The 27889-nt window shown below is 41.5% G+C and overlaps 3 protein-coding genes across 3 annotated transcripts; all 3 read left to right on the top strand.

Moving 5' to 3' along the window:
• Positions 1–457: 457 nt before the first annotated feature.
• nol12 (nucleolar protein 12) lies at positions 458–4184 on the top strand. The gene is made up of 6 exons (XM_079455604.1): positions 458–613; positions 2928–3033; positions 3108–3156; positions 3233–3384; positions 3467–3558; positions 3643–4184. Exons 1-6 carry the CDS (start codon positions 534–536, stop codon positions 3836–3838), a joined length of 675 nt encoding a protein of 224 aa, XP_079311730.1. The 5' UTR covers positions 458–533; the 3' UTR covers positions 3839–4184.
• An 11419-nt stretch (positions 4185–15603) lies between these two features.
• Positions 15604–23364, top strand: triobpb (TRIO and F-actin binding protein b). The gene is made up of 13 exons (XM_079457429.1): positions 15604–15821; positions 18703–18759; positions 19695–19763; positions 19851–19940; positions 20067–20176; positions 20352–20769; positions 21327–21561; positions 21653–21755; positions 21954–22113; positions 22197–22301; positions 22585–22671; positions 22755–22936; positions 23015–23364. Exons 1-12 carry the CDS (start codon positions 15816–15818, stop codon positions 22911–22913), a joined length of 1599 nt encoding a protein of 532 aa, XP_079313555.1. The 5' UTR covers positions 15604–15815; the 3' UTR covers positions 22914–22936; positions 23015–23364.
• Positions 23365–23933: 569 nt separating this feature from the next.
• Positions 23934–26690, top strand: ndufa6 (NADH:ubiquinone oxidoreductase subunit A6). The gene is made up of 3 exons (XM_079457223.1): positions 23934–24104; positions 25181–25296; positions 25836–26690. The coding sequence occupies exons 1-3, from the start codon at positions 23975–23977 to the stop codon at positions 25965–25967; spliced, it is 378 nt and encodes a 125-aa protein (XP_079313349.1). The 5' UTR covers positions 23934–23974; the 3' UTR covers positions 25968–26690.
• Positions 26691–27889: the final 1199 nt, after the last annotated feature.

The raw sequence follows: 27889 nt of genomic DNA, 5'->3' as shown, positions 1-27889 counted from the left end.
CACCATTGACTCTCATAGTACCTCAGAACTGTTTGCTGTCCTACATTCTTCAAAATATCTCATTTCGGGTTCAGCCTAACAAAGACATTTGCATCCACTAGAGGACAGTAATGATGACAGAAGTTTTATTTTTGTCTGAACTGTTCTTTTAATTATTTTAATAAATACTGTGAATTTGCGTCAGCATTTGCAATCGTGTCATTTGTCAGAGTTTTAATCATTATTTTTATTAATGATTTAATTCTAATACAGATTTTTTTGTAATATACTTTTAACAATATATTGTAAAAACAAAATACACATAAAGCAAATTTAGTTGCTGTGTCTGGTTGAGGCTACAGCATGTATAAAAGTATTTGAACACTAGCACACTATAATTAACCACAAAGTTATCTGAAGTCTTAAGAAATGATTTTTTGGTTCATATTTAATTTTGAAACCATTGGTCTTTTATTTTGTATTTTCCTGTTGTCTCCGGAAGTGGATGTTCCACTCGCAGCGTGTTTCTCGCGTGTCTCTGAAAACTGGTGAAAATGGTGAAAAAGACTCTAAACACACAGAGAAGCGGAAAGAAACAGAAGTGTGTCCTGATGTTTGATGATAAAGAGCGACAGTAAGTTCAGTATTATAACAACAGACACACAGTCAAGTTGAATATAGAGTAAATGAATGTGATGTAACATCCGCTCTGTTCATGTGAAAGTGTTTCTCTCTCATCATCTTCATCACAATGTCTCTGTCTCGCTGTGAGCACAGACTCCATGTTTGTTTCAACAGTCTAGAGATCATCTGACAGATTGTGTTTTCTGTTCAGGGTCTGATAGCATTCTAGTTTACTTTGGGTTTCTAATGATCTAAAGATGACCTTTGACTTTCTTTGATCTTTTGTTTTATTCTGATGTGGTTTTGTTCAGTTGTGCCGGTCTGTAGGGTCAGATGGGACGGGCTTTAGGTCTCAGCTCTTGGGTTATGAGTGCTTCATATTGAAGTGTGTTAGGAGGACTTGAGTTCAGGTGTGTCCATGTTTCTGGATGTGTGTTATCAGGGGGAATCTGACCTGCTTCCTCTCTGAACTCTTCAGATGATTCTATGGAGTGTTTATCCCATATGGAGTAATGTGTGTGGACCCCAAACCTCACAGCCATATAGAGCTATCGGCATAATGACACTATCAGAGATCTGACAGCAGACTGAAATATCTGTTTGGGTGGATTAGCCTTTGATGGTGTAAAACGCTCGTGTAGCATTCACTGCCAGACCAAAACCTCCTGATGGAGATGATGGTAGTGTGAAGTGTGTTCTATTGCAGGGTTTCCCAGACTGAATGTGTGTCTGTTATCCTGTAATCTGGCTTCTGGAGAATCATCATTTGGCTCAGTGTTGGTGTTCCTACAGACCTTCAGCAGCACACAGAAGACATTTCACCTCAGACTTGTTTAATGTGAGATTGTTCCAGCACACGTCTAACTCATTTATACAGAAGTTAAACAGAGTTTGACTCGATCTGCATCCCTGTCTTACTCTGCACCCCTGAGTGAACGATTCTGTTCCTTTAATCGGTTCTGTTCCCTGTTTGTTTTCTGTGTCGATGGATTTAATGATCATGTCATATTGAGTCAAAAGCATCAAAACATGATACATTTCTCCTTTGTTTTAATGATGGACGTGCTCATTGACTGGTGAGGAAAGCTTGAATTGGAGTATTCAGGATACTACAGAAAGTCTTCTCCAGGTTACTGTTCACACAAATGCCTCAGTAGTTATTCTGTATAGTGTCTGTATTCCAGGATTCAGGAAAGAGTCCAGATATCAGATGAGAGGGTTTAAGGAGACCTTCCTGCATCACTGTTCTTGAACATTTCTGTTCTGAAACCGCATGTCTTGAAGGATATTTGTTGCTAAACAGTTGCTAAATTCAAAGGTTTTTTGTTCAGATGTTTATTATCCACAGCTCAGCGTCTCAGTTCTCAGGTGCTTCAGTAGAAAATAAAGAGAATCAAATTTGAGCTTAATGGTTGTAAACTGGTGTTGTAGTCAAAACCACCGAGACCAGAAGGTGCCGAGACCAAGACCAGCAAACCCAAAAATCATTCAGAAGATCCACAACAACACACTACAATGTCAAAGTAAAACATAAAAAGAAGTAATTTATTGTGCAGAAATGTATGTGTTGGATGTTATATTCTTTAAGACAATCCCACCTTCTTCTCACACCAGCAGTAAGAGTAACACCAGTACTAGAAGAATCAAAGAAGGAACAAGTGGTGAATGCTTTTAAAGACAGAAGAAGTTTTACATGTTCACACATAAATCAGACAATGCACCAGATTGTGTCATTCTCACAGGTGTGGTCTTGAAATAAACTCCAGAGACCACTAGGTCTGAGACCAAGACGAGACCAAAGACTGTTGAGACCGTTCTCGACTACCACATCACTAGTTGTAACAGTTTGAGACGTTGTTGAGATCTCTTCTGAAACTCTATTGGAGACATTTATGAGATTCTGACTGCGGATGAGATTGAAGCACAAGTTTCCATTACTTTTCATTTAAATCTCATGAATGTCTAAGCGAAACATTTGACTCTTTCGTGGATTTGAATCATTGTTTATTTATAGCAAAAGTGTACTGAGCATGTTTTCTTTGTTTTGTGGATTACAAATATTACGATTAAACTGGTTAGTTACTGTAACAAATCTTCTGTTCAATTCAATTGATTTATTTATGGCACTTTTCACAATTTGCTGTGTTGCAGAATAAAGGTGGTGGTTGCTATAGTAATGAGGAATAAAAATGTTTTAACTGATGTGTTTTTTGTAGCATGATGAGTTTTCATGAGAGATGTTTTATGCTGTTTTTCACGACAGAACTCATTCATGTTTATATCTGATGAGCTGAATGAGAACTGTGTGGTTTTGTGTTTGTCAGAGAATTCCTGACGGGTTTTCACAAGAGGAAAGTAGAGCGACGGAAAGCTGCAATGGTGGAGATGAAGAAGAAGCTGAGAGATGAGCAGAAGAAAGTCAGAGAGGAGGTGATGACGACGTGTGTGTGTGTGTGTGTGTGTGTGTGTGAAACGGCCGCTTAATGTCTGTCTTCTTCTCACAGAGACACAAAGAATATCTAAGGATGCTGAAGGAGCGGCAAGAAGCTCTGAGTGAGTTTCATACATTTGATCTAGATGTGGATTGAGATGTATTTACATCACCAGTCTAATGTGTGTGTGTGTCCAGATGAGGAAGATGAGCCGGATGAACTGGAAGACGCAATAACATCGACCACTGAATGTCTTCAGTACAATCACCCCAACCACACGGTGACCGTGACAACCATCAGTGACCTCGACCTATCAGGATCAAGACTGCTGGAGTCCCAGAGAGTGAAGGTGAGACGGTCAAAGCGTGCTGAATCTTACATCCTCACTGTGTCATGAAGTGATTGTGTGAGATATGTTTGTCTTTCTCCAGACCACTGAAAGCCGTGATGATGATAAAGAAGATAAAGAAGAGAGAGTGAAGTCCCTCCCAAGGAGTGCCGGAAAGCCCATGCTCTCCAAAAAGTACCATCAGCTTCACTCGACCTCACATTACCGACTATCATAGGAGTGATAACAAAACATTCATGTTCATTCTTCTCTTTGTAGAATTCAGTCGCTCACGGCATCTATTAGCATTTTTACAAAAAAGAAGAGGCAGAAGTACAAACAGGACTCGAGGTGGCAAAATCGTCAGGGTGACAGGAAGTCATCGGTCACCAATGAAAACAAGCTCCGCCTTGGCAGAACAACCAAGAAGCAGAGACGCAAGCGGACTGGAGCAAAAGGGCGGAGTCAGGACTGATCTGTGTGTTGTGTTGTGATGTTTAGCTCACACTGCACATGTTTGTTTTTGCATTCTTGTGATACTTTAAGGACATTAAAAATAGATTTTTAATCTAAATGTGTGATCTTCAGTTCTTGAGTCTCTGAATATCTGAACACTGGTATTATAATGATACTGGGCATACCAAGAACACAATGAGAAACAATACCATTTAAATTGTCAAGGTATTTTACTGACTTTAAATTTCATCTTGAAATCAAAATGTGAAAATGTATTAAAACATAAATCTGTCTTCATCAGTGGAGCACAATAAAAACATTTTGAGAAATGTCTCAGTGATTTTGTGTTCATGCAATGACAATCCATCCCAACTCGGCCAATTCCATCACCAACCAAGAGCAAAGATGAACAACTTGTTACATTAATGCTAAATTGACAGTTCTCCGTATTTAATGCTAAACTTGAATCACGACAGCAGTTTGAAGTTATAGTTACATTATGCCATTATTTTCCCTGCTTATAACATTCATCTGTTATTTGATATTGATCACAAAATTACACCTAAACAGTTTCTAGAAAATAGAATTATTTCCTAAATCATAACTAATAATCTCTCTCTGTTATTCTTAAACATTTACTCAGTAACTTTTAAAGTCAATGAATGCAGAAGTGACATGATAGAGGAGAACTGGTCCTCCCGGCTGGGTCTGGTTTTTCCAGAGGTTTTTGCACATTGAGAAATGCGCTATATAAATAAAATCTAATTGAATAGAACAGTCATGAGATTTTGGGGTAACAAATTAATGTTCATTTTAAATTGTTACATTTTCCTTATTTTATTTTTAAGTTGAGATATGACACAAAAATGTTTTAATGTTTGCTTGTGTTTGTTTTCCTAAGTTCTTGTTAAAATGTCAGTATTAAGTCTTTACTGTGTCGTTTACCATCTGCAGCAGAAGTGTGTGTGTGTCTCATTTGAAAGCTACTGATATTTAATACACACAACAGATGGACACACACAAGACTCACTATCAGCTATTGTTTAGCAGCCAATGTGTGTGTGTGTTTGAGGGAACACACGCGGTCTGTTCATCTCACAGACTCAATCGACCCTCATCTGCTGCTCAGGTAACACACTCTCACTGTCTGTCTGATTATGTGTGGTTTTGTTTCATAATGCCTGTTTTCTTACTGTATTGTTTTAATAGAGTCTGATTGTGCTGTTTTAACAGAGTCTGACTGTGCTGATGTAATGTATTGTCTTGTTGATATCAGAGTTTAATTTGTTGATGTAACAGGGTCTGACTGTGCTGTTTTAACAAACCCTGATTGTGTTGTTATAACAGAGTCTGACTGTGTTGTTATAACAGGGTCTGACTGTGCTGATGTAACATAGTGTCTTGTTGATATCAGAGTTTAATTTGTTGATGTAACAGGGTCTGACTGTGCTGTTTTAACAAACCCTGATTGTGTTGTTATAACAGAGTCTGACTGTGCTGATGTAATGTAGTGTCTTGTTGATATCAGGTTTAATTTGTTGTTATAACAGAGTCTAACTGTGCTGTTTTAACAAACCCTGATTGTGTTGTTATAACAGAGTCTGACTGCACTGATGTAATGTAGTGTCTTGTTGATATCAGGTTTAATTTGTTGTTATAACAGAGTCTAACTGTGCTGTTTTAACAAACCCTGATTGTGTTGTTATAACAGAGTCTGACTGTGCTGATGTAATGTAGTGTCTTGTTGATATCAGGTTTAATTTGTTGTTATAACAGAGTCTGACTGTGCTGTTTTAACAAACCCTGATTGTGTTGTTATAACAGAGTCTGACTGCACTGATGTAATGTAGTGTCTTGTTGATATCAGGTTTAATTTGTTGTTATAACAGAGTCTAACTGTGCTGTTTTAACAAACCCTGATTGTGTTGTTATAACAGAGTCTGAATGCACTGATGTAATGTAGTGTCTTGTTGATATCAGGTTTAATTTGTTGTTATAACAGAGTCTGACTGTGCTGTTTTAACAAACCCTGATTGTGTTGTTATAACAGAGTCTGACTGTGCTGATGTAATGTAGTGTCTTGTTGATATCAGGTTTAATTTGTTGTTATAACAGAGTCTAACTGTGCTGTTTTAACAAACCCTGATTGTGTTGTTATAACAGAGTCTGACTGCACTGATGTAATGTAGTGTCTTGTTGATATCAGGTTTAATTTGTTGTTATAACAGAGTCTAACTGTGCTGTTTTAACAAACCCTGATTGTGTTGTTATAACAGAGTCTGACTGCACTGATGTAATGTAGTGTCTTGTTGATATCAGAGTTTAATTTGTTGTTATAACAGAGTCTAACTGTGCTGTTTTAACAAACCCTGATTGTGTTGTTATAACAGAGTCTGACTGTGCTGATGTAATGTAGTGTCTTGTTGATATCAGGTTTAATTTGTTGTTATAACAGAGTCTGACTGTGCTGTTTAAACAAACCCTGATTGTGTTGTTATAACAGAGTCTGACTGTGCTGATGTAATGTAGTGTCTTGTTGATTTCAGAGTTTAATTTGTTGTTATAACAGAGTCTAACTGTGCTGTTTTAACAAACCCTGATTGTGTTGTTATAACAGAGTCTGACTGTGCTGATGTAATATAGTGTCTTGTTGATATCAGGTTTAATTTGTTGTTATAACAGAGTCTAACTGTGCTGTTTTAACAAACCCTGATTGTGTTGTTATAACAGAGTCTGACTGTGCTGATGTAATGTAGTGTCTAGTTGATATCAGGGTTTAATTTGTTGTTATAACAGAGTCTGACTGTGCTGTTTAAACAAACCCTGATTGTGTTGTTATAACAGGGTCTGACTTTGTTGTTATAAAAGAGTCTGACTGTGCTGATGTAATGTAGTGTCTTGTTGATATCAGAGTTTAATTTGTTGTTATAACAGAGTCTAACTGAGCTGTTTTAACAAACCCTGATTGTGTTGTTATAACAGAGTCTGACTGTGCTGTTTTAACAAACCCTGATTGTGTTGTTATAACAGAGTCTGACTGTGCTGATGTAATGTAGTGTCTTGTTGATATCAGGTTTAATTTGTTGTTATAACAGAGTCTAACTGTGCTGTTTTAACAAACCCTGATTGTGTTGTTATAACAGAGTCTGACTGTGCTGATGTAATGTAGTGTCTTGTTGATATCAGGTTTAATTTGTTGTTATAACAGAGTCTAACTGTGCTGTTTTAACAAACCCTGATTGTGTTGTTATAACAGAGTCTGACTGTGCTGATGTAATGTAGTGTCTTGTTGATATCAGGTTTAATTTGTTGTTATAACAGAGTCTAACTGTGCTGTTTTAACAAACCCTGATTGTGTTGTTATAACAGAGTCTGACTGTGCTGATGTAATGTAGTGTCTAGTTGATATCAGGGTTTAATTTGTTGTTATAACAGAGTCTGACTGTGCTGTTTAAACAAACCCTGATTGTGTTGTTATAACAGAGTCTGACTGTGCTGTTTTAACAAACCCTGATTGTGTTGTTATAACAGAGTCTGACTGTGCTGATGTAATGTAGTGTCTTGTTGATATCAGGTTTAATTTGTTGTTATAACAGAGTCTAACTGTGCTGTTTTAACAAACCCTGATTGTGTTGTTATAACAGGGTCTGACTTTGTTGTTATAAAAGAGTCTGACTGTGCTGATGTAATGTAGTGTCTAGTTGATATCAGGGTTTAATTTGTTGTTATAACAGAGTCTAACTGAGCTGTTTTAACAAACCCTGATTGTGTTGTTATAACAGAGTCTGACTGTGCTGTTTTAACAAACCCTGATTGTGTTGTTATAACAGAGTCTGACTGTGCTGATGTAATGTAGTGTCTTGTTGATATCAGGGTTTAATTTGTTGTTATAACAGAGTCTAACTGAGCTGTTTTAACAAACCCTGATTGTGTTGTTATAACAGAGTCTGACTGTGCTGTTTTAACAAACCCTGATTGTGTTGTTATAACAGAGTCTGACTGTGCTGATGTAATGTAGTGTCTTGTTGATATCAGGTTTAATTTGTTGTTATAACAGAGTCTAACTGTGCTGTTTTAACAAACCCTGATTGTGTTGTTATAACAGAGTCTGACTGTGCTGATGTAATGTAGTGTCTTGTTGATATCAGGTTTAATTTGTTGTTATAACAGAGTCTAACTGTGCTGTTTTAACAAACCCTGATTGTGTTGTTATAACAGAGTCTGACTGTGCTGATGTAATGTAGTGTCTTGTTGATATCAGGTTTAATTTGTTGTTATAACAGAGTCTAACTGTGCTGTTTTAACAAACCCTGATTGTGTTGTTATAACAGAGTCTGACTGTGCTGATGTAATGTAGTGTCTAGTTGATATCAGGGTTTAATTTGTTGTTATAACAGAGTCTGACTGTGCTGTTTAAACAAACCCTGATTGTGTTGTTATAACAGAGTCTGACTGTGCTGATGTAATGTAGTGTCTTGTTGATATCAGGTTTAATTTGTTGTTATAACAGAGTCTGACTGTGCTGTTTTAACAAACCCTGATTGTGTTGTTATAACAGAGTCTGACTGTGCTGATGTAATGTAGTGTCTAGTTGATATCAGGGTTTAATTTGTTGTTATAACAGAGTCTGACTGTGCTGTTTAAACAAACCCTGATTGTGTTGTTATAACAGGGTCTGACTTTGTTGTTATAAAAGAGTCTGACTTTGCTGATGTAATGTAGTGTCTTGTTGATATCAGGTTTAATTTGTTGTTATAACAGAGTCTGACTGTGCTGTTTTAACAAACCCTGATTGTGTTGTTATAACAGAGTCTGACTGTGCTGATGTAATGTAGTGTCTTGTTGATATCAGGTTTAATTTGTTGTTATAACAGAGTCTGACTGTGCTGTTTTAACAAACCCTGATTGTGTTGTTATAACAGAGTCTGACTGTGCTGATGTAATGTAGTGTCTTGTTGATATCAGGTTTAATTTGTTGTTATAACAGAGTCTGACTGTGCTGTTTTAACAAACCCTGATTGTGTTGTTATAACAGAGTCTGACTGTGCTGATGTAATGTAGTGTCTTGTTGATATCAGGTTTAATTTGTTGTTATAACAGAGTCTGACTGTGCTGTTTAAACAAACCCTGATTGTGTTGTTATAACAGGGTCTGACTTTGTTGTTATAAAAGAGTCTGACTTTGCTGATGTAATGTAGTGTCTTGTTGATATCGGAGTTTAATTTGTTGATATAACAGAGTCTAACTGTGCTATTTTAACAAACCCTGATTGTGTTGTTCTAACAGTGTCTGACTGTGTTGATATAACAGAGTCTAACTGTGCTGTTTTAACAAACCCTGATTGTGTTGTTCTAACACTGTCTGACTGTGTTGTTATAAAAGAGTCTGACTGTGCTGATGTAGTGTAGTGTCTTGTGGATATCAGAGTTTAATTTGTTGATATAACAAAGTCTGACTGTGTTGTTATAAAAGAGTCTGACTGTGCTGATGTAATGTAGTGTCTTGTTGATATCAGAGTTTAATTTGTTGTTATAACAGGGTCTGACTGTGTTGTTATAAAAGAGTCTGACTGTGCTGATGTAATGTAGTGTCTTGTTGATATCAGAGTTTAATTTGTTGATATAACAGAGTCTAACTGTGCTATTTTAACAAACCCTGATTGTGTTGTTCTAACAGTGTCTGACTGTGTTGTTATAAAAGAATCTGACTGTGCTGATGTAATGTAGTGTCTTGTTGATATCAGAGTTTAATTTGTTGATATAACAGAGTCTGACTGTGTTGTTATAACAAACCCTGATTGTGTTGTTATAACTGAGTCTGGCTGTGCTGATGTAATGTAGTGTCTTGTTGATATCAGAGTCTGACTGTGCTGTTTTAACAAACCCTGATTGTGTTGTTCTAACAGGGTCTGACTTTGTTGTTATAACAGAGTCTGACTGTGCTGATGTAATGTAGTGTCTTGTTGATATCAGAGTTTAATTTATTGATATAACAGAGTCTGACTGTGTTGTTATAACAAACCCTGATTGTGTTGTTATAACTGAGTCTGGCTGTGCTGATATAATGTAGTGTCTTGTTGATATCAGAGTCTGACTGTGCTGTTTTAACAAACCCTGATTGTGTTGTTATAACAGAGTCTGACTGTGCTGATGTAATGTAGTGTCTTGTTGATATCAGGGTTTAATTTGTTGATGTAACAGAGTCTGACTGTGTTGTTTTAATAGAGTCTGACTGTGCTGTTGTGTTGAGACATCATTGATTGTGTCAGTCTGTGAATCTGTTGTCAAATGTTGTGTGTTGGTTAATGTAATTTGTCTCTGAAAGGTTGTGTAATAGTTGTGAATGTGAAATTGTGATGCCTCTGGCCGGTGATGAGCTTGTGTGCCCGAAGTTCCAGCCCAACATCTTCGATTCCACCCGCTGCCACGACTGTTTACGACAGAAACACCTGCACAACTCCTCACCTGAACATGACACAACTCCTGCACACAGCCAGGAGAAAGACACCAGCATCAAGGTGAGACAGATAGACAGGTGACTATAAAATGTATACGTATGATAAATAGAATGAATTATCATGTATAATTGCTGAGGTCAGATTGAAGAGTACAGCAAGTGTGATCATGAGATCATCATTCATGATGAGAGTAATCCAAGTGTGTGTGTGTGTGTGTGTGTGTGTGTGTGTGTGTGTGTGTGTGTGCGAGTGTGCTCCACCTTCTCATTCATAATTAATGACAACAGATCGAGTTCTTCTAGCTAGCTGATACATTCACAGTAAGATCTCTTCTGACCAACAACACCAAAAAACAAGACTCTTGAAAAAAAGCCTTTCTTTAAAAGAAAACAACCTCATGTCAATTCTGTGCCACAATAGTTCAGTGGTGTTAGTGGTTGCTAGGGTGCTGATATGTGGTTGTTAGGTGCTTCTGCACACAAGTGGACTGGTTAGATGATGGCTCCGATCAGGTCTCGGGTAATTGTGAGTTGAATGTAAAAGCTGCTTTTGTGGATTTGATGATGTCTGAAAGATCAGCTGCTGCTTCTGTACGTAACTAAAATAATAATGAGCAGAAAAACCACAAACCAGACCGAGTTACAGCCGTGAAACTCTAAACCAGTACAGTCTGTCAGAGAGAGATGTGTAGATGACCATTTTAACTTCATGAATTTTCTTAGAGATCTCAAATAACCAGTGCAAAAAAGTATTTGATGAATAAAAACACTTGGTGCTGTAGAAAAACAAGTGACATCATCCTACAAAAAATCTTTACCCTCAAACATACTGGTAAAGAAGTATGATGGACAGCACAGCGTCACACTTCCTTTCCTGTATCATGGCCTGTACTTGGCTGACCTCTGATTGGCTGATTGGTTTTCACATCCACTTGTCAGGAGGACTCAGATGTGTTGTCAGTGGTGAGCAGCTACTGTGATGTCAGCAGAGGGGGGCGTGGCTTCGAGGACGGCTCCCTCTGTATTTTGAGCGCAGACTGTGACCTGTACGGGTGTGACGGAGACGACGATCAAAGCTCCGACAGGTAAGACTGAATCAGAGTCTGTATGCTGTATTTTTAAGAATATAAACTCTTTATAAATGTTTTGAGGAATCAGTCTCATTGTGTCTCATTGTGATGTTTGTCTCATTCCAGTCAGTGTGACGATTCTATATACAGCAGCTCAGTCAGTGTTGAAGAAGAAACAAACGTCCTTCATTACCCTTCATCTCACTGCAGGATGACTCGTTTGGATCTGTCATCACACCGGTCAAGTCCTCGGGGCTGGACGGAGGTAGCCCGCAGCCGTGATGCCTTTGGGTCCTTGGGGTTTTCTCACGGTGAGGTGAACACCATATACAGTTACCGAACACTGTGGTTCAGATAGTTCGAGTGACAATTTGAGGTGTCAGAATGTGTAGAGTTACACTGGGCTATTCCAGCTTATGACACTGCGTCTCCACTGCATGAGATAATTTTCACATATTTACACAATCTCTCTCTCTCTTTCTCTCGGTCTGTAGGCAGTGCAAAGGAAAAGAGAGATCGAGAGAGCGGATATTTCTCTCTGGGAAGAGCTGCGGGTAGTAGAGCCGTCTGTGATAAAGGCTCTCCTCCTCCTTATCGGCATTCTGAGAGAGGCCATCCCCTTACAGGCAACAAAAGCCCAGAATCCAAAGCCACTATTCCCTTTCGTAACCCGGGTCTGGGCGTTCCCTCTGAAAGAAGAACCGGTGAGATACAGAATGCTGATCTGATGAACTATCCTCCACAATCCTTGACTCCGGATCCAGTGGATCACAGTGTAGAGGTTGAGGCTCTCGCTGGTCCCAGATCTCTGAGTCCCACTCCTTTCAAACAAGCCGAATCACTCAGAACCTCCAAACGAAGAGTCGAACGAAATCCCCCGTCGTCCTCCTACCAAACGCTGGGCTCTTCCCAAAGAAGCTCCAGTCTGTCGCGCTCCATGTCTCCAGGTCATAGTACCTCTCCACTCAGGCGGGGTGAGTCCACCTCCTCTCTAAATACACTGGGTTTTCGCTCTGGCAGTTTGGCGAGGGGACGAGAGCAGGTGTCCACCACTCCCACTCGGAAAGGTTACGCTGGAGACTCAAAGAAGAACTTGCGCTCGCTGGCGAGCACTGTGGGCACGGTCAGTAGTTTCAGTAAGTCCTACATGGATCTGAGAGGCTCTTCGCGGAATTCAGAGAACAACAGCTTTCCCGTCGGCTCTACGCTGAACCGTGGAGGATCCTCACCTTCCAGGCGGAGTCCTGATGGTCCTCGGCAAACTTCTGTTTGGAAAAGTGATGCAAGCCCTTCATTCGAGTACAGTCATGAGAGACAGAGCTCACCCCATGCAGGTAGACGATATGATGTCAGAAGCCAGTCCCCTAAAGGCGGAAAGGAGACAGATAGCTCCTCAAATCAGATTCGAGAGGGTCGTCGGAGTGCATCTCCAGTCAGAAAGGGTTATGGAACAGAGAAAAGGTCCACGTCCAATGGCTGGTGTTATAAGAGAGAAAGCCCCCCGTCATCCAGGAAAGGCTACGACACTCAAATCCAAGCATCACTGAAGAAAGCAGAAGTCAAGCGAGCCAGCCGAAACCCATCCCCCAGTAGAGGTCATCATCAAAGCCCTGACCAATCATCACTTTACAAAACCAAAACAAGCCAGGTGAACTCAGCTCGTGAGCTGAAGAGCCGCAGTTCCTCCCCGTTAAGGTGGGGAAATGACAAACTTAGCCAATCCTTACCTCGCAAATCAGAGATTGGCCGACGCTCTCCTACACTGAGGCATGACCCCACAGGTCACGCCCCTCTCAGGAACACAGCGAGTGATAGAACGGACAGAACAGACTCCGCCTCTTATGTTAAAGACACCAGCAAATCGGAGCGTGAATCAAAGTACTGGAGAGGCTCCGCCCACTCTCTCCTCAGCCAGTCAGTGTCACGTAGCTCCTCCCCGTCCCGCAACAGCTCCTCTCATCAACCTGCTCCGGTTGCCTGGGAAACGTCGCAAAGTGTTAGTAAAAGGAGCAGCGTAAAGCAGGAGCGAGAGATTAATAGATTCACCCCTAACTGCCGACCACCAGTCTCCCAAAAACAAAGTCTTTCCCCGTCAATCCAGAGACACACCTCTTCACAGAGCTCAATGGACTCAGAGATAAGCCATCTGTCAGCCGGATCTTCAGGACTAAACCGAGATGAATACGCCATGATGGCTCACCTTCCTAAAGTTAAAACCGTCATGCAGAGGGAGGGTCCCAGTCACACGGACAGTCTCAAAAACCAGCAGAGACGAGAACTGTCCCTTTACAAACCAGCCAGGTAGATCTCCAGACAGAGCCACATGTGTGTTAAGATGTCCCTTTTATTATCATTCAATTCCTCGAAGCGAGCAAAACTCAGAGAGCTTCCTCTGCTCTGTTTAACACACTTTACCAAGTACATCCATTCCTGAACATTTCACAGGTTAGATAGGTACGGTAAATGCAAATAAACACCTGTAGGATGTGTTGTGTTTTCAGTCACTGTCAAAGCAAAGCTCTTAACTCAGACTGGGATGAAGTTGAGGAAGAGAGAGACGCTGGTAGACTGTCAAGAGCACACTCCCCTAGCTCACTGCATACACAGGTAACTTCACCTTACACATGCTCACATGACCGCTTGTCACCCTAAAGCCCAATTTTTACTTGTGCACCGTAGCCTCTATGCCGTAGGCTACGTATTGGTTTTCATTTAAACTTCTGCGTCATTGGCCGCGTCGAGCCAAAGAAGAAGCAGTTCGTTTGAGAAGCATTAGCAGTGATAGCGGCAAGTAAACAGTCACTTTTATTGCACCTTGAGATGTTAAATACAGAAGAACAGATAATTACTTAGATAATTATGCGTTCGCAGAGTTTTTGGACCTGGGGAGGGGTTCACACAGACCAATCAGAGTGCTTGCAGTCCGCGTAGGGTCCCGCGTTGAGTTGATGGGTTACTACATTTTTGGAGGGGTGCACGTCAGGTTACAGCATAGGGTACACGGGTCTGCGTAGGTCCAACGCACAAGTTAAAATTGGGCTTAATGCAGTGACATCACATCTGTAAGAGAGAACACAATAGCATTGAGATTTATTTCACTGAATCACGATGATGATGATTGATTCAGAGAGCGAGCAGTCCATCTCCAGAGCCGATTCACAAGAATACGTCCAGATCAACAGAACACAAACAGGTGCATTTAACACACTCAGTCTGAAGTGCTGATGTTATGTAGTTTGTGTTGTCGTTCTTCAGTGTGTTTGTTATTACAGAAAGCGCACAGACCGTCAGTGTATTTCTCCTGCAGTGTGGAACAGACTGATGAAGAATCCGTTCAACAGGCACGTCATAATATCTCATTCAATCTTCTTTAAAGGCTGTCATTTATCTGTAACTTTGGCCTCTCTATCGCCATCTCTGTCTGAAACATACAACTGCAGTCAAACGTTCCATTTCTTACTAAATCTCAACCAAATGAAGGTCCATAGTACAATTTTTGTGATGATCTATTGATAGAAATACAATATAATATACATGGCTGTGCCTTCAGAGGTGTATAAAGAGCTTATCCAATGAAGCGTTATGTTTTTATTACCGTAGAATGAGCTATTTCTATCTGCGTACACCGCGAGTCCCCCTGCATGTAATTCGCCATGTTCTGTCAGCCGTTGTGTTTGGAAAGGGAGGGGGAGGGGCCACTAGATATTACTGACTGGACCTTTAAACCATTATTAGGGTTGTGAAGCAGGTTCGTTGTAATTCATTTCATTTTACTAATGATTATTTATCTTCAATTATCTATATTTATTATTTTGGGGTTTTGAGCTGGATTTATTCTTATTTAGGGATTTTTCATATAGCTACTAATAGTAGTTACAAATTTACTATAACTGAACTACACATATTTACTTTTATGAAACCATGTGTTAGGTTCTTAAGAGAACTGTTTCAAACCAAAGCTTTTAAAATGTTATTATTTGTGTTGCTTTGGCTCAAGGCGATGCCCTTTATAACTGATGTATAGTTATTACATCTTATAGTCTTCATTGTTTTATAACGTTTATAAACAGACTAGTTTGAATTTAAGTTATTGGTGTACGAACTTCTGAACGCGAATTCAACAGGATCATTCTGATTGGCGTCTGAACTACCGCTTGTAACGCTGGTTGGTTTGTTGTGGTCTCGCTCGCGGTTCCGGTTGGTTGCTGTTATGCGTTTGCTCGGTTTTGATTGGCTGCTCGCTTCCGCTCAACTGTCCACGGGATCCGCCCCGGTAACACCGCAGCAGCAGCTCGAACTCCGTCAAACTTTCAGTCGCATCGATCGAATCTGTTTATAATTGTTATTGGTCATAATAAACAACATTAAGTTTGCTTAAACTCTTCAGCCACATTACAACTCACGAGTGTTCAATTGTATCATATGGACTTTATTTAACTGCTGTTTGCGCTCCGGCTGGATTTCACCATCATGACGGTCAGTTTAACATTCATTCACTTTAATAAACTGTAGTGTGTGTCTAAACCGAGTGTGTTTTGTGTTTTGTGTGTGTGTGTGTGTGTGTGGGAGGGGGGGGGGGCGAGCAAACATTTGTAATACATATTTCTGTGTATTTGCGCGCGACACACCCCACACGGCGCACGCGCGTTAGTGACACTGATCGTGATGTTTTTGTCAGTGTAAATTCCCACAGACTGTCTGATAGAGTCATTATTCATCATTTAAATCTGTCAGAGTCAATATTATTCATGATCAACCAGCACTACACTTGAACACATACTACAATAACAACTTTATCATTAATATCTGATGCTCATGTGTGTTTGTGCATGCGAGACATCGACTTGTGTGTTTCTCTGGTTTGTTTTCTGTTAGGTTTAAAATTCACAACGATACATGAATGTCTTTTATCATAAGAAAACCAAGATCTGATCAGCTTGAGACTGTATAACACTGGTCTGGTGTTAAAGGTCATCATGAACATTGTATTTCTGTCTTTGACTGCCATTTCTTTATTCTTAGTACTATGGTAGTGGATGATGTCTGGAACTAGGGCTGTGCCATATATATCGAAATATCGCACACGTGCATATCGCAATGGTTTGCGATAATTGAGCTATTTATTTCTTTGAAAAATTATGTATGGTCAAAGTTTAATGTCAATGCGGATAGTATAGTATCTACAGTGGGTACAGAAAGTATTCAGACCCCCTTACATGTTTCACTCTTTGTTATATTGCTGCCATTTGCTAAAATCATTTAAGTTCATTTTACTCATTAATTCACACACAGCAGCCCATGTTGACAGAAAAACACAAAATTGTTGACATTTGTGCAGATTTATTAAAAAAGAAAAACTGAAATATCACATGGTCCTAAGTATTCAGACCCTTTGCTGTGACGCTCATATATTTAACTCAGGTGCTGTTCATTTCTTCTGATCATCCTTGAGATGGTTCTACACCTTCATTTGAGTCCAGCTGTGTTTGATTATACTGATCGGACTTGTTTAGGAAAGCCACACATCTGTCTATATAAGACCTTACAGCTCACAGTGCATGTCAGAGCAAAAGAGAACCATGAGGTCAAAGGAACTGCCTGAAGAGCTCAGAGACAGAATCATGGCACAGATCTGACCAAGGTTACAGAAACATTTCTGCTGCACTTAAGGTTCCTAAGAGCACAGTGGCCTCCATAATCCTTAAATGGAAGACGTTTGGGACGACCAGAACCCTTCCTAGAGCTCAACTGAGCTATCAGGGGAGAAGAGCCCAAAGATCACTGTGGCTGAGCTCCAGAGATGCAGTCCGGAGAAAGTTGTAGAAAGTCAACCATCACTGCAGCCCTTCACCAGTCGGGCTTTATGGCCCGGAAGCCTCTTCTAAGTCCAGGAGACATGAAAGCCTGCATGGAGTTTACCAATAAACCCCTAAATGACTCCAAGAGGGTGAGAAATAAGATTCTCTGGTCTGATGAGACCAAGATAGCACTTTTGGGCCTTAATTCTAAGCGGTATGTGTGGAGAACCAGGCACTGCTCATCACCTGTCCAATACAGTCTCAACAGTGAAGCGTGGTGGTGGTGGTGGCAGCATCATGCTGTGGGGGTGTTCTTCAGCTGCAGGGACAGGAAGACTGGTTGCAATCTAGGGAAAGATGAATGAGGCCAAGTACAGGGATATCCTGGACCAAAACCTTCTCTAGAGTGCTCAAGACCTCAGACTGGGCCGAAGGTTCACCTTCCAACAAGACAATGACCCTAAGCACACAGCTACAATAACGAAGGAGTGGCTTCACAACAACTCTGTGACTGTTCTTGAATGGCCCAGACAGAGCCCTGACTTAAACCCAACGTTTACAATCCAACCTGACAGAACTGGAGAGGATCTGCAAAGGAGGAAGGGCGGAGGATCCCCAAATCCAGTTGTGACAAACTTGTTGCATCCTTCCCAAAAAGACTCATGGCTGTATTAGATCAAAAGTCTGCTTCTACTAAATACTGAGCAAAGGGTCTGAATACTTAGGACCATGTGATAGCTGCAAAAATGTCAACAATTCTGTGTTTTTCTGTCAATATGGGCTGCTGTGTGCGAATTAATGAGTAAAAAAATGAACTTAAATGATTTTAGCAAATGGCAGCAATATAACAAAGAGTGAAAAATGTAAGGGGGTCTGAATACTTTCTGTACCCACTGTATGTGGCACACGGATGTTAGTTGGGATGCGCATGATAGCATGCGTGTGCTCTGACAATTAACCTGATCAATTAAAGTCAATCAACAATCCGCGTCGTGATGCAAAATGTGTTTGATTTATTTTTGTTTGTTCACATTGTTTACAAAATGTCAGATTTGTTTAATGCAACAGTAAAACATGGCGGTTCACTTTCAGAAGTTGTAGTGATACTTTTTTTCCTCTAATAATGTGAAATTTATGTTAGTTATATCATTTTTTAAATGCTTTTTAATACTATTTAAATTGATTTTCGAAAAAGAAATATCGTATTCCCATATGCAATATCTCATTTTTCCTCAATATCGCACAGCCCTATCCTGAACAGAAAATGGCTAACATTCTTAGTCATTTATACAGGTATGAGATGATATGAGGGTGAATAAATGATGACAGTTTATTTCTGGTTGAACTGTCCCGTTAAAGCTTCATATGTGTGTGATGTACACTAGTTGTGTGTTGGAGCAGTAACACTGATGTTTCCTGTGTGATTCACATCTGTCTGTTGTGTTAGTTCCTCAAATGCTTGTTTGTGTGTGTGTTTGCTGTGTTGCACTTTTACAATTGACACTGAACTGAAGCCTGTCTCTCTTTCTAACCTGATAAACCCGTCTGTCTGTCTCTAGCCTGACCTGCTGAACTTTAAGAAGGGCTGGATGTCAAAACTGGATGAGAGCGGAGAGGTAACAGTGTCTGTCTGTGATGATAATTGTGTTTCTGTCCCGGCATCCAAAATCGCCTACTAACATACCAAATAGTAGACGATAAACAGTATGAGTCATGTATAGTATGTATGGCATGAATATGTGTTTCTGTGTCTTTTGTGTATTATAAGTTGTCCATGCATGTATTAGAAACATAAAATTGCAAACATTTAGTGTCAGAACAAAATAAGCATTCAATCTAAAAGCGAATGCTCACCCAGACCCGCCTGAACCGCCTCGTGTAACCACACCCACACAAATCTACGTCAGTTCGTGGTATGATTTGACTAAGACCGCCCAAATGTAAACGCAAGTGAGGAGGGTGTACATGTCAGTTCAATTGCTTTGAAACCTGATCTCCGTCACACGCTAGCATTATTCCACCAATCACTACGCACTGGTTAACTGGCCAATCACAGCACACCTCACTGTTCAGCGTCATGAGCTTTGTCAAGTATGTGCACGTTTCAGAGAGGAGATACAAAAATCCGTGGAAAAAACAGCCTTTAATGTATATACATATGGAATTACATCTAAAACAAACCATGATATTCGTTTTAGCCATGCTATATGACTCCTTTAAGACGCATGTCAGTTTTCAAATGTGAGGACCGATAAATGCATTTATTCGTGAATAAATTATTTTTTTATTGACGCCTAAGTACAGGTTGTTGTTAAAACGTCATAGGTCAAAGACCATACTAGTCACATGACCATAAAACATAGCAGACGCTGTATGTCCCAAATCTATTCCCACTATATAGAGCGTACTGTTTTAACGGTCCATAGGTAGATACTGATTCAATTCAGTGCATACTGTTACAGTTGAGATTTTAGACGCAGAGAGAATGTCTGTCTGTGTGTGTGATGTGTTTTAGTATTGTCTGACTCTGTGTGTGTGTGTGTGTGTTCAGTGGAGGAAACACTGGTTTGTGCTGACAGATGCTGGACTGAAGTACTATCGGGATTCAGCGGCAGAGGAGGTGAGCGAGACGTTCTGCTGAAGCTCTTTGTGGTGAGCTGTATGTCACGTGGTGTGCTGAGCTGTATGTGTTTCGCTGTTTCAACAGAAGGATGATGTGGATGGAGAGATCGACCTGAAGTCATGTGTGAAGGTGTCTGAGTTTGATGTGGAGAAGAACTATGGCTTTCAGATTCAGGTCAGTTCACACAGAGACTGTGAGAGACACATGTCTGGACGTGACGCATTCCTTCAGCGGATGGGAAATGATCAACCAATCAGATGTGACAGGTTTTTGGATAGCTTCATTCTCTTTCTTTCATAGACAAGAGAGGATGTGTTCACGCTGTCGGCCATGACCGCAGGAATCCGCAGGAACTGGATTGAGATTTTAAGGAAAAGTATTCGACCAAACGTCTCTCCAGACCTCACACAGTCAGTACCATCACTCACCTACCAGACAACAGTTATATAGAAACATCATTTACTGGATTTACTTTAATGGTCCTCTGTGGATTTTGTCAGTTCAGAGTACTCAAAACTGATGAGATGCAGTGCTGCCACCCAACACAAATCACAAATACGCTTTTATTGTGTTTTTTTTTTGCAGGCTACCCGACTGCAGCGCTGATAAAGAGAACACGCGACACGCTTCATCACGTCGACATCACAGCCAATCAGAGGCCGCCTCCAGCACAAACCCCACTCACAGCAAATTTGACTATGTGGAACTGTCGCGTGTAGCTCCGCCTTCCGGTCCTACCTCGGCCAGTCAGAGAGAATCCGGGGAGGGACAGGTGAGAGAACACAACCAATGGCAGGAGGAGAGAACATGTGACGCTGCTCACGGCCAATGGGAGGCGGCTCTCTCACGCAAGGGGACTGGGCAGCTGGCGGAGCAGAGGAGACTGGAAGAGATCGAGAAGAAATGGGCGGAGTTTGAGCAGCTGCCACTCAAAGAGATGAGGTCCATTCAACCAATGGGATCGCGGCCTGGCCCGGTATCCACTCCAGCTCTGGAGAGGGAGGTAGTGCGTGAATAAAATCTATCTGCTCTCATAAAACCAACTCTTGATGAGTTTATGAGAACTGAATAGAACACAGACGCTCCAAAATAAACAATTAACTATATGAAGTTACATTAAACCTTTTATTTACTCGCCAAAACAATTTAACGTGCATTTAATGTTTATTTTGGATGCAGTGTATAAGCTTTATACAGAAGCTTGTTTACACTTATTTAGTCTGTGTGTGTGTTTTTAGGCTACAGATCCACCGAGGCTCTTTTACGCGGCTGAAAAGGCCGGTTGCCGGTGCTTGAACCGCGTTTTATTTTCAAGCGGAAGCGCGTTTGTTACTTTGATACGCTGCAGAAAAGAACCTCAGCTGCTCTAAAAAAAAAAAGTGGCGTCTCCGCTGGGAACGATTGAAAAAACACGTCATACGCCAAACGCCTCGGTGGACACAGCCCCTAAGTCTTCGTTTGATTGGCTGATGCTTACAAATCGAACTTGAGCGTGATTCACTATATCATTGCGGGAGGCTTTACCTCTGTCTCTCTCTCTCTGTCTTTCCTCGTCTATAGGTGGCGTCTCTGAGGCAGCAGCTGGTGACGCTGCAGGGGGGGAGGGAGGGATCACAGGCGGGGTGGGCGGGGTCGGGTGGGGCGGAGTCTCGCTGCATTGAGAGTTTACAGCAGATGGAGCGAGTCCACAGGGAGACACTGGAGGAGATGGAGAAACAACACGCACAACAGATCCGAGCTCTGGAGAGAGAGAGAGACGCATTGCTCCGAGAGGAGACCGAGGCTACTGCACGGGGTACACACAACAACAACACACACACACCCGCTAAAATGCCCAGATGTTTGTGAGGCTTGTGTGTAACTGTGTGTGTGTGTGTGTGTGTCAGTGATGAAAGCATTACAGACGGCACATAAAGCAGAACTGGAGAAAACAACACAACACGCCGAGAGAGATGGAACAGACACAAACACACTGGATGCACAACAACAGTGAGTACACACACTCAACAGAACCGACACACACACACACATGCAGAAGTATGCACACATCACTACATACAGATCTGAAACACATGTGAGCACATCACAGTTATCATTTCAAAACACAAATGTGTAATGAAATATCAAAATCATCTGTGTGTGTGCGTGTTTGCGTGTGTGTGTTTGTGTGTGCATGTGTGTTTGTAGGGCCGAATTAGTGTCTCTCAGGAGAGAGTTGGAGAGTTTGTCTGAGCGCTACTCTCAGAAGTGTTTGGAGTTGAATGAAGCTCAACAGCACAGTAAAGAGAGAGAGAGACAGATCAGCCTGAGAGATAGACAGCTGGAACAACTCAAGAGAGACAACCAGGTGACACACAACAGATCAACACAAATAAACATGAAGTGTGTGTGTATGGAACCGGTCCTAATCAAACCCGCTTTTGTTTTTAGGAGTTATACGTTCATCTGTCAGAGGAGATTAAGGTCATTGGCTCAGTGGTCAGAGGTCAGGGGTCAGATCCTGACTGCAGCAAGAGCTCGTGGAGTGAGACACAGGTAAATCTTTCACTTTTCATTTCACTTAAACTAAAGTTATAAAACTCATGTGCTGTCGATCGGTGTGTTTGAATACACTGGAAACGTGTGTGTGTACGTGTGCGCTGTCATGACTTACATTATAAACACAGAAATCTGACACACTCATGAAAGATTAGCCGAATGTCAGCACATTACAGGCTTCAGTGTGAAGACAGCGCCACCTGCTGGCTCAATTATAAAGTCAAATGTTTCTCATGATATCATTGCTTAATTGTATATTTGTGTTGTTGTTGTTGTGTAGGTGCTGTTGAGGGTGAGAGAGAATGAACTACAGTACCTGCACAAAGAGCTCAACTGTCTGCGCAGCCAGCTGCACCTCCACACAATGGTATTGTATTGTGTGTGCGTGTGGGTGGGTGTTGTCTGATACAGGCGTGTGATTATATAACGTGTGTGATTTGTGTGTGTCAGGAGAAGAACAGTGTGTGTGAGCAGTACCGTGAGGTGTGTGAGGAGTTGAGTGTGATGAAGAGCCGGAGTGAGAGAGAGATGGAGACGCTGAGAGAACATCTGAGAGTGGCACTGAACGCCCTGCAGGACGGACAACACACACACAACAGCCTGCAGTGACACACACACACACACACACAGCGGTGAGACACACACTTTTGTACATTAACGGTAACTGTCATTCATTCACTAACCTTATGAATGTGTGTGTGTGTCTGTAGGGAGGAGCCTGAACAATCATGTGCCTTTCATTTCAATCCAATCAGCTGCAGGGAATGACCTCGGCCAATCAGTACACTGGACTAAATCTCCTGCACTTTTCATGTCTACGAGAGATGATGTGAAACGCTTTACTGTCTGAGCTGCTGAGACTGAATAACTGGATAACACATGTGTGTGTTTTTGTTCCTGTCCTTCACTTCTTTTGTGCCACAAAACCCAGCGCTTTGCTTTAATGAGCCAATGTTTCTAAACATGTTTCTTGTTCTTGTTTTTATATTTAATTACAGAAGTTTACAGCGTGTCTAAGTGTAACATGTTACAACCTATTAAAGATGGCTTCTTCACTTGATTTGTGTTGGGTTTTTTCCATTTAAGCTTGTTGTTTTATTTGCAATATGGTCACAGGTGAAGTGAGGGTGGTTGTGGCTAGCTGTGGATTATCCTGCTTATACCAGAGTCATGTTTAATTTAAAGCTGTTATTGATGTTTACAGTGTCATTTTTGATCAGACAGGAGAAAATCATTATTATTATGATTATTAATATTATCATCAGATCATTTCAAACTGACAGGAGTAATGCACACCTTCCAGCCAATCAGAACCCAGTATTCAGACACACCATGGTATAATCATATTTAACAGAAGGTTTTACAGCTAAAATCACTTTATATCATTTATAATTTGTATACTGTAAAAAGTATTTATATTTTATCTCGTGAAACACGTCGTCAGGATCAATGTTAGATTAGTATAACTAAAGAAAATTGATTTGTGTATCATATTGATTTGTGTATCAAGAGTTGGTTCAACCTCATGCAACGCTGCGCAGACATATCGGCGTATGACGTCACTAGAACACAGCTGTTGCATTTGGTGGATCTCGTGTTGTTGTGCGCGTGCGCGTGCCATTCGTGTTTTGAGTGAGCGCGCATGCGCAGGTCAGCAGTGGATTCTCACAATGGCGTCGAGCGCTGCGACCCGCACCGCCGCTAAAGCCGTTAAACCGATCTTCAGCCGCGACCTGCAGGAGGCCAGACGGAGAGTTCGGGAGCTTTACCGGGCCTGGTACCGCGAGGTGCCGAGCACAGGTGACGTCACGACACGGGCTCAAACACACACGCTGATCCGCGTCAAGGTCACACACACCTCACAACACAGAGTTAGACATGTTACAGTCATACACACACACACACACACACACACACCTCACAACACAGAGTTAGACATGTTACACACACACACACACACACACACACACCTCACAACACAGAGTTAGACATGTTACACACACACACCTCACAACACACACACACACACACACACACCTCACAACACAACAGAGAGTTAGACATGTTACACTCACACACACACACACACACACACACACACACACACACCTCACAACACACACACACACACACACACACACACCTCACAACACAACAGAGAGTTAGACATGTTACACTCACACACACACACACACACACCTCACAACACAGAGTTAGACATGTTACACTCACTCACACACACACACACACACACACACACACACACACCTCACAACACAGAGTTAGACATGTTACACACACACACCTCACAACACACACACACACACCTCACAACACAACAGAGAGTTAGACATGTTACACTCACACACACACACACACACCTCACAACACACACACACACACACACACCTCACAACACAACAGAGAGTTAGACATGTTACACTCACACACACACACACACACACACACACACACACACCTCACAACACAGAGTTAGACATGTTACACTCACTCACACACACACACACACACCTCACAACACAGAGTTAGACATGTTACGCACACACACAACACAGAGTTAGACATGTTACACACACACACCTCACAACACACACACACACACACACACACCTCACAACACAACAGAGAGTTAGACATGTTACACTCACACACACACACACACACACACACCTCACAACACAGAGTTAGACATGTTACACTCACTCACACACACACACACACACCTCACAACACAGAGTTAGACATGTTACAGTCATACACACACACACACAGAAGCTGATTTCATCCCTGTTTGAGTTCAACGGTGCATTTAAAGATTTTAACACCTGAAATAAGTGTGTGTTTGTGTGTTTCAGTTCATGTGTATCAGCTGGATATTTCTGCTCGTCAAGGTCAAGAGAAAGTCAGAGAGATGTTCGACAAAAACAAACACGTGACGGACCCTCGAGTCATGGACATGCTGGTCATAAAGGTAACAAACACCTGCTGTCAATGTCACAGATCACACCTGAGTGACCTCCGACTGACACCTGTCACAATGTATAAAGAATAGTGTGTGTGAAAGCTGAGCACACACACATCATCTAATGCTGCCAGACATGATTCATGAGCTTGATTCTTAACGCTCATCGCCCTTTAAACTGACAGTTCACTCAAACATGAAGGATCTCTTCACTCATCCTCATGTCATCTTCATCTCTTCAGGTAAACACAAATGAATTATTTTATGTTAAAATGCAAAACAAAAGCATAAAACCTTCATCATGAGTCACGACAGTAACACAACAACATTACAATCAGTCATTTTCAGTTCTGAAAGTATAGACACATTTAATGACGTTTTATGAAACAAGTTCAGGAGGAGAACGTCCTCATTCTCTCTACATTCACAGCATCCCTCCTCTATGAGACCTGAGTCTCCCTAGCACAGCAAACACGTATAATATCCCTATCTGTCGTTAGATATGTGTTATTGTGTGTTTTAATGAAGTTTATGTGTGTGTGTGTCAGGGGAAGATGGAGCTGGAGGAGACCATTAATGTCTGGAAGCAGAAGACTCACATCATGAGGTTTTTTCATGAGACTGAGACGCCGCGTCCCACTGATTTCCTCTCTAAATTTTACCACGGACACGACCCCTGACTCTGTAACCCATGTGTGACGTCATTGTGTGCTTTTGGACTGTAAATACACTCATGAAATAAACCGTCTGTCTGGTTTATTGAAAAACACTCAGTTCTGTTTGACATCAGTCAGTAGTCATATAAAAACACTGATTCTTAACATGCCACACATACAAAAAACGGCTTAAAGTTGAATCGCAAGAAATTCAGTATAGAAATGAAAGACACATTATTTTGATATAATTCTTTTAAATTGCACGTTCTATACTGGAAAATACATAAAACTTCCAAAATACAGAGATCTGTAAATTGTCAAACAATTCTTAAATGATATTTTACATTGAAAAAACCTTACACATTTCTGTTCTCACTTTGCGTTGACCCCGTCAGTATTTTCATAATTGTGAATGTACTCGAGAGCCATTCATCACCCCGCTCGCGTCAGTACAACAGTAGGAGGACCTTTGATTTATAATTGAACTCAATGTTTGAATCTCTAGTCACAGTTTTACCATCTCAACACCGTCATCCCAGAGAGATCATTTCTGTCAGTAGCTGTGGGATAAATCTTCTGTTTATTAGCTTCAACTGAGGAAAACAAAACCACTTTGTTGTACAACACATGGTGAGGTGGAAAAAAGAGATTTTATTCTTGGTTCAAGTTGTTCATCAACTACACAATGTCTTGTGGACCTGAGAACATTGCTTATATGATTAATAATAAAATGAAAGTGTGAGAATTAAGAACATAGAACTGGATCTTTCACAATAGTGCAACAGAATGTGTTTTATCCACTTGACTCAGATTCACTGTCAATAGATAAAACATTTTCTGTAACTATGATTGATTAATGCCGATGATCTCAAACACATTGTCTCAAGAATCTGTGAAATGTAAAGTGTATCAGACAAGTGATGTTTCATGTCACCTGCTGCTCAAAGCTCTTGTGCTGTAATTCACGTGACTGTGTTTTATATATTCAATAACAATACCAGAGTAATTCACAGTATAGCCGCTGACCGTACAGCCCTGAATGAAGATCGTGAGTGTGTGTGTCTGTTGTGTGTGCGCGGGTGAGTGAGCGTGTATGTGTGTGTCTGTCGTGTGTGTGTGTGTGTGTCTGTTGTGTGTGCGCGGGTGAGTGAGCGTGTATGTGTGTGTCTGTCGTGTGTGTGTCTGTTGTGTGTGCGCGGGTGAGTGAGCGTGTATGTGTGTGTCTGTCGTGTGTGTGTCTGTTGTGTGTGCGCGGGTGAGTGAGCGTGTATGTGTGTGTCTGTCGTGTGTGTGTCTGTTGTGTGTGCGCGGGTGAGTGAGCGTGTATGTGTGTGTCTGTCGTGTGTGCGCGAGTGAGCGTGTGTGTGTCTGTCGTGTGAGTGTCTGTGTGTGAGCGTGTGTGTGTGTCTGTTGTGTGTCCGCGGGTGAGTGAGCGTGTGTGTGTGTCTGTTGTGTGTGCGCGGGTGAGTGAGCGTGTGTGTGTCTGTCGTGTGAGTGTCTGTGTGTGAGCGTGTGTGTGTCTGTCGTGTGAGTGTCTGTGTGTGAGCGTGTGTGTGTCTGTTGTGTGTGTGCGCGAGTGAGTGAGTGAGTGAGCGTGTGTCTGTCGTGTGAGTGTCTGTGTGTGTGTGTGTCTGTCGTGTGTGCGCGAGTGAGTGAGCGTGTGTGTGTCTGTCGTGTATGCGCGAGTGAGTGAGCGTGTGTGTGTCTGTCGTGTGAGTGTCTGTGTGTGTGTGTGTCTGTCGTGTGTGCGCGAGTGAGTGAGCGTGTGTGTGTCTGTCGTGTGTGCGCGAGTGTGTGAGCGTGTGTGTGTCTGTCGTGTGTGCGCGAGTGAGTGAGCGTGTGTGTGTCTGTCGTGTGAGTGTCTGTGTGTGCGCGAGTGAGTGAGCATGTGTGTGTCTGTCGTGTGAGTGAGCGTGTGTGTCTGGGTGTGAGCTTGAGTGAGCGTG

Source organism: Barbatula barbatula, assembly GCF_947034865.1.
Source record: "Barbatula barbatula genome assembly, chromosome: 5".
In the NCBI taxonomy this organism is placed as follows: domain Eukaryota; kingdom Metazoa; phylum Chordata; class Actinopteri; order Cypriniformes; family Nemacheilidae; genus Barbatula; species Barbatula barbatula.
Note: the sequence above shows the minus strand (reverse complement) of the source record. Positions and strands in the feature narration are given on the sequence as shown.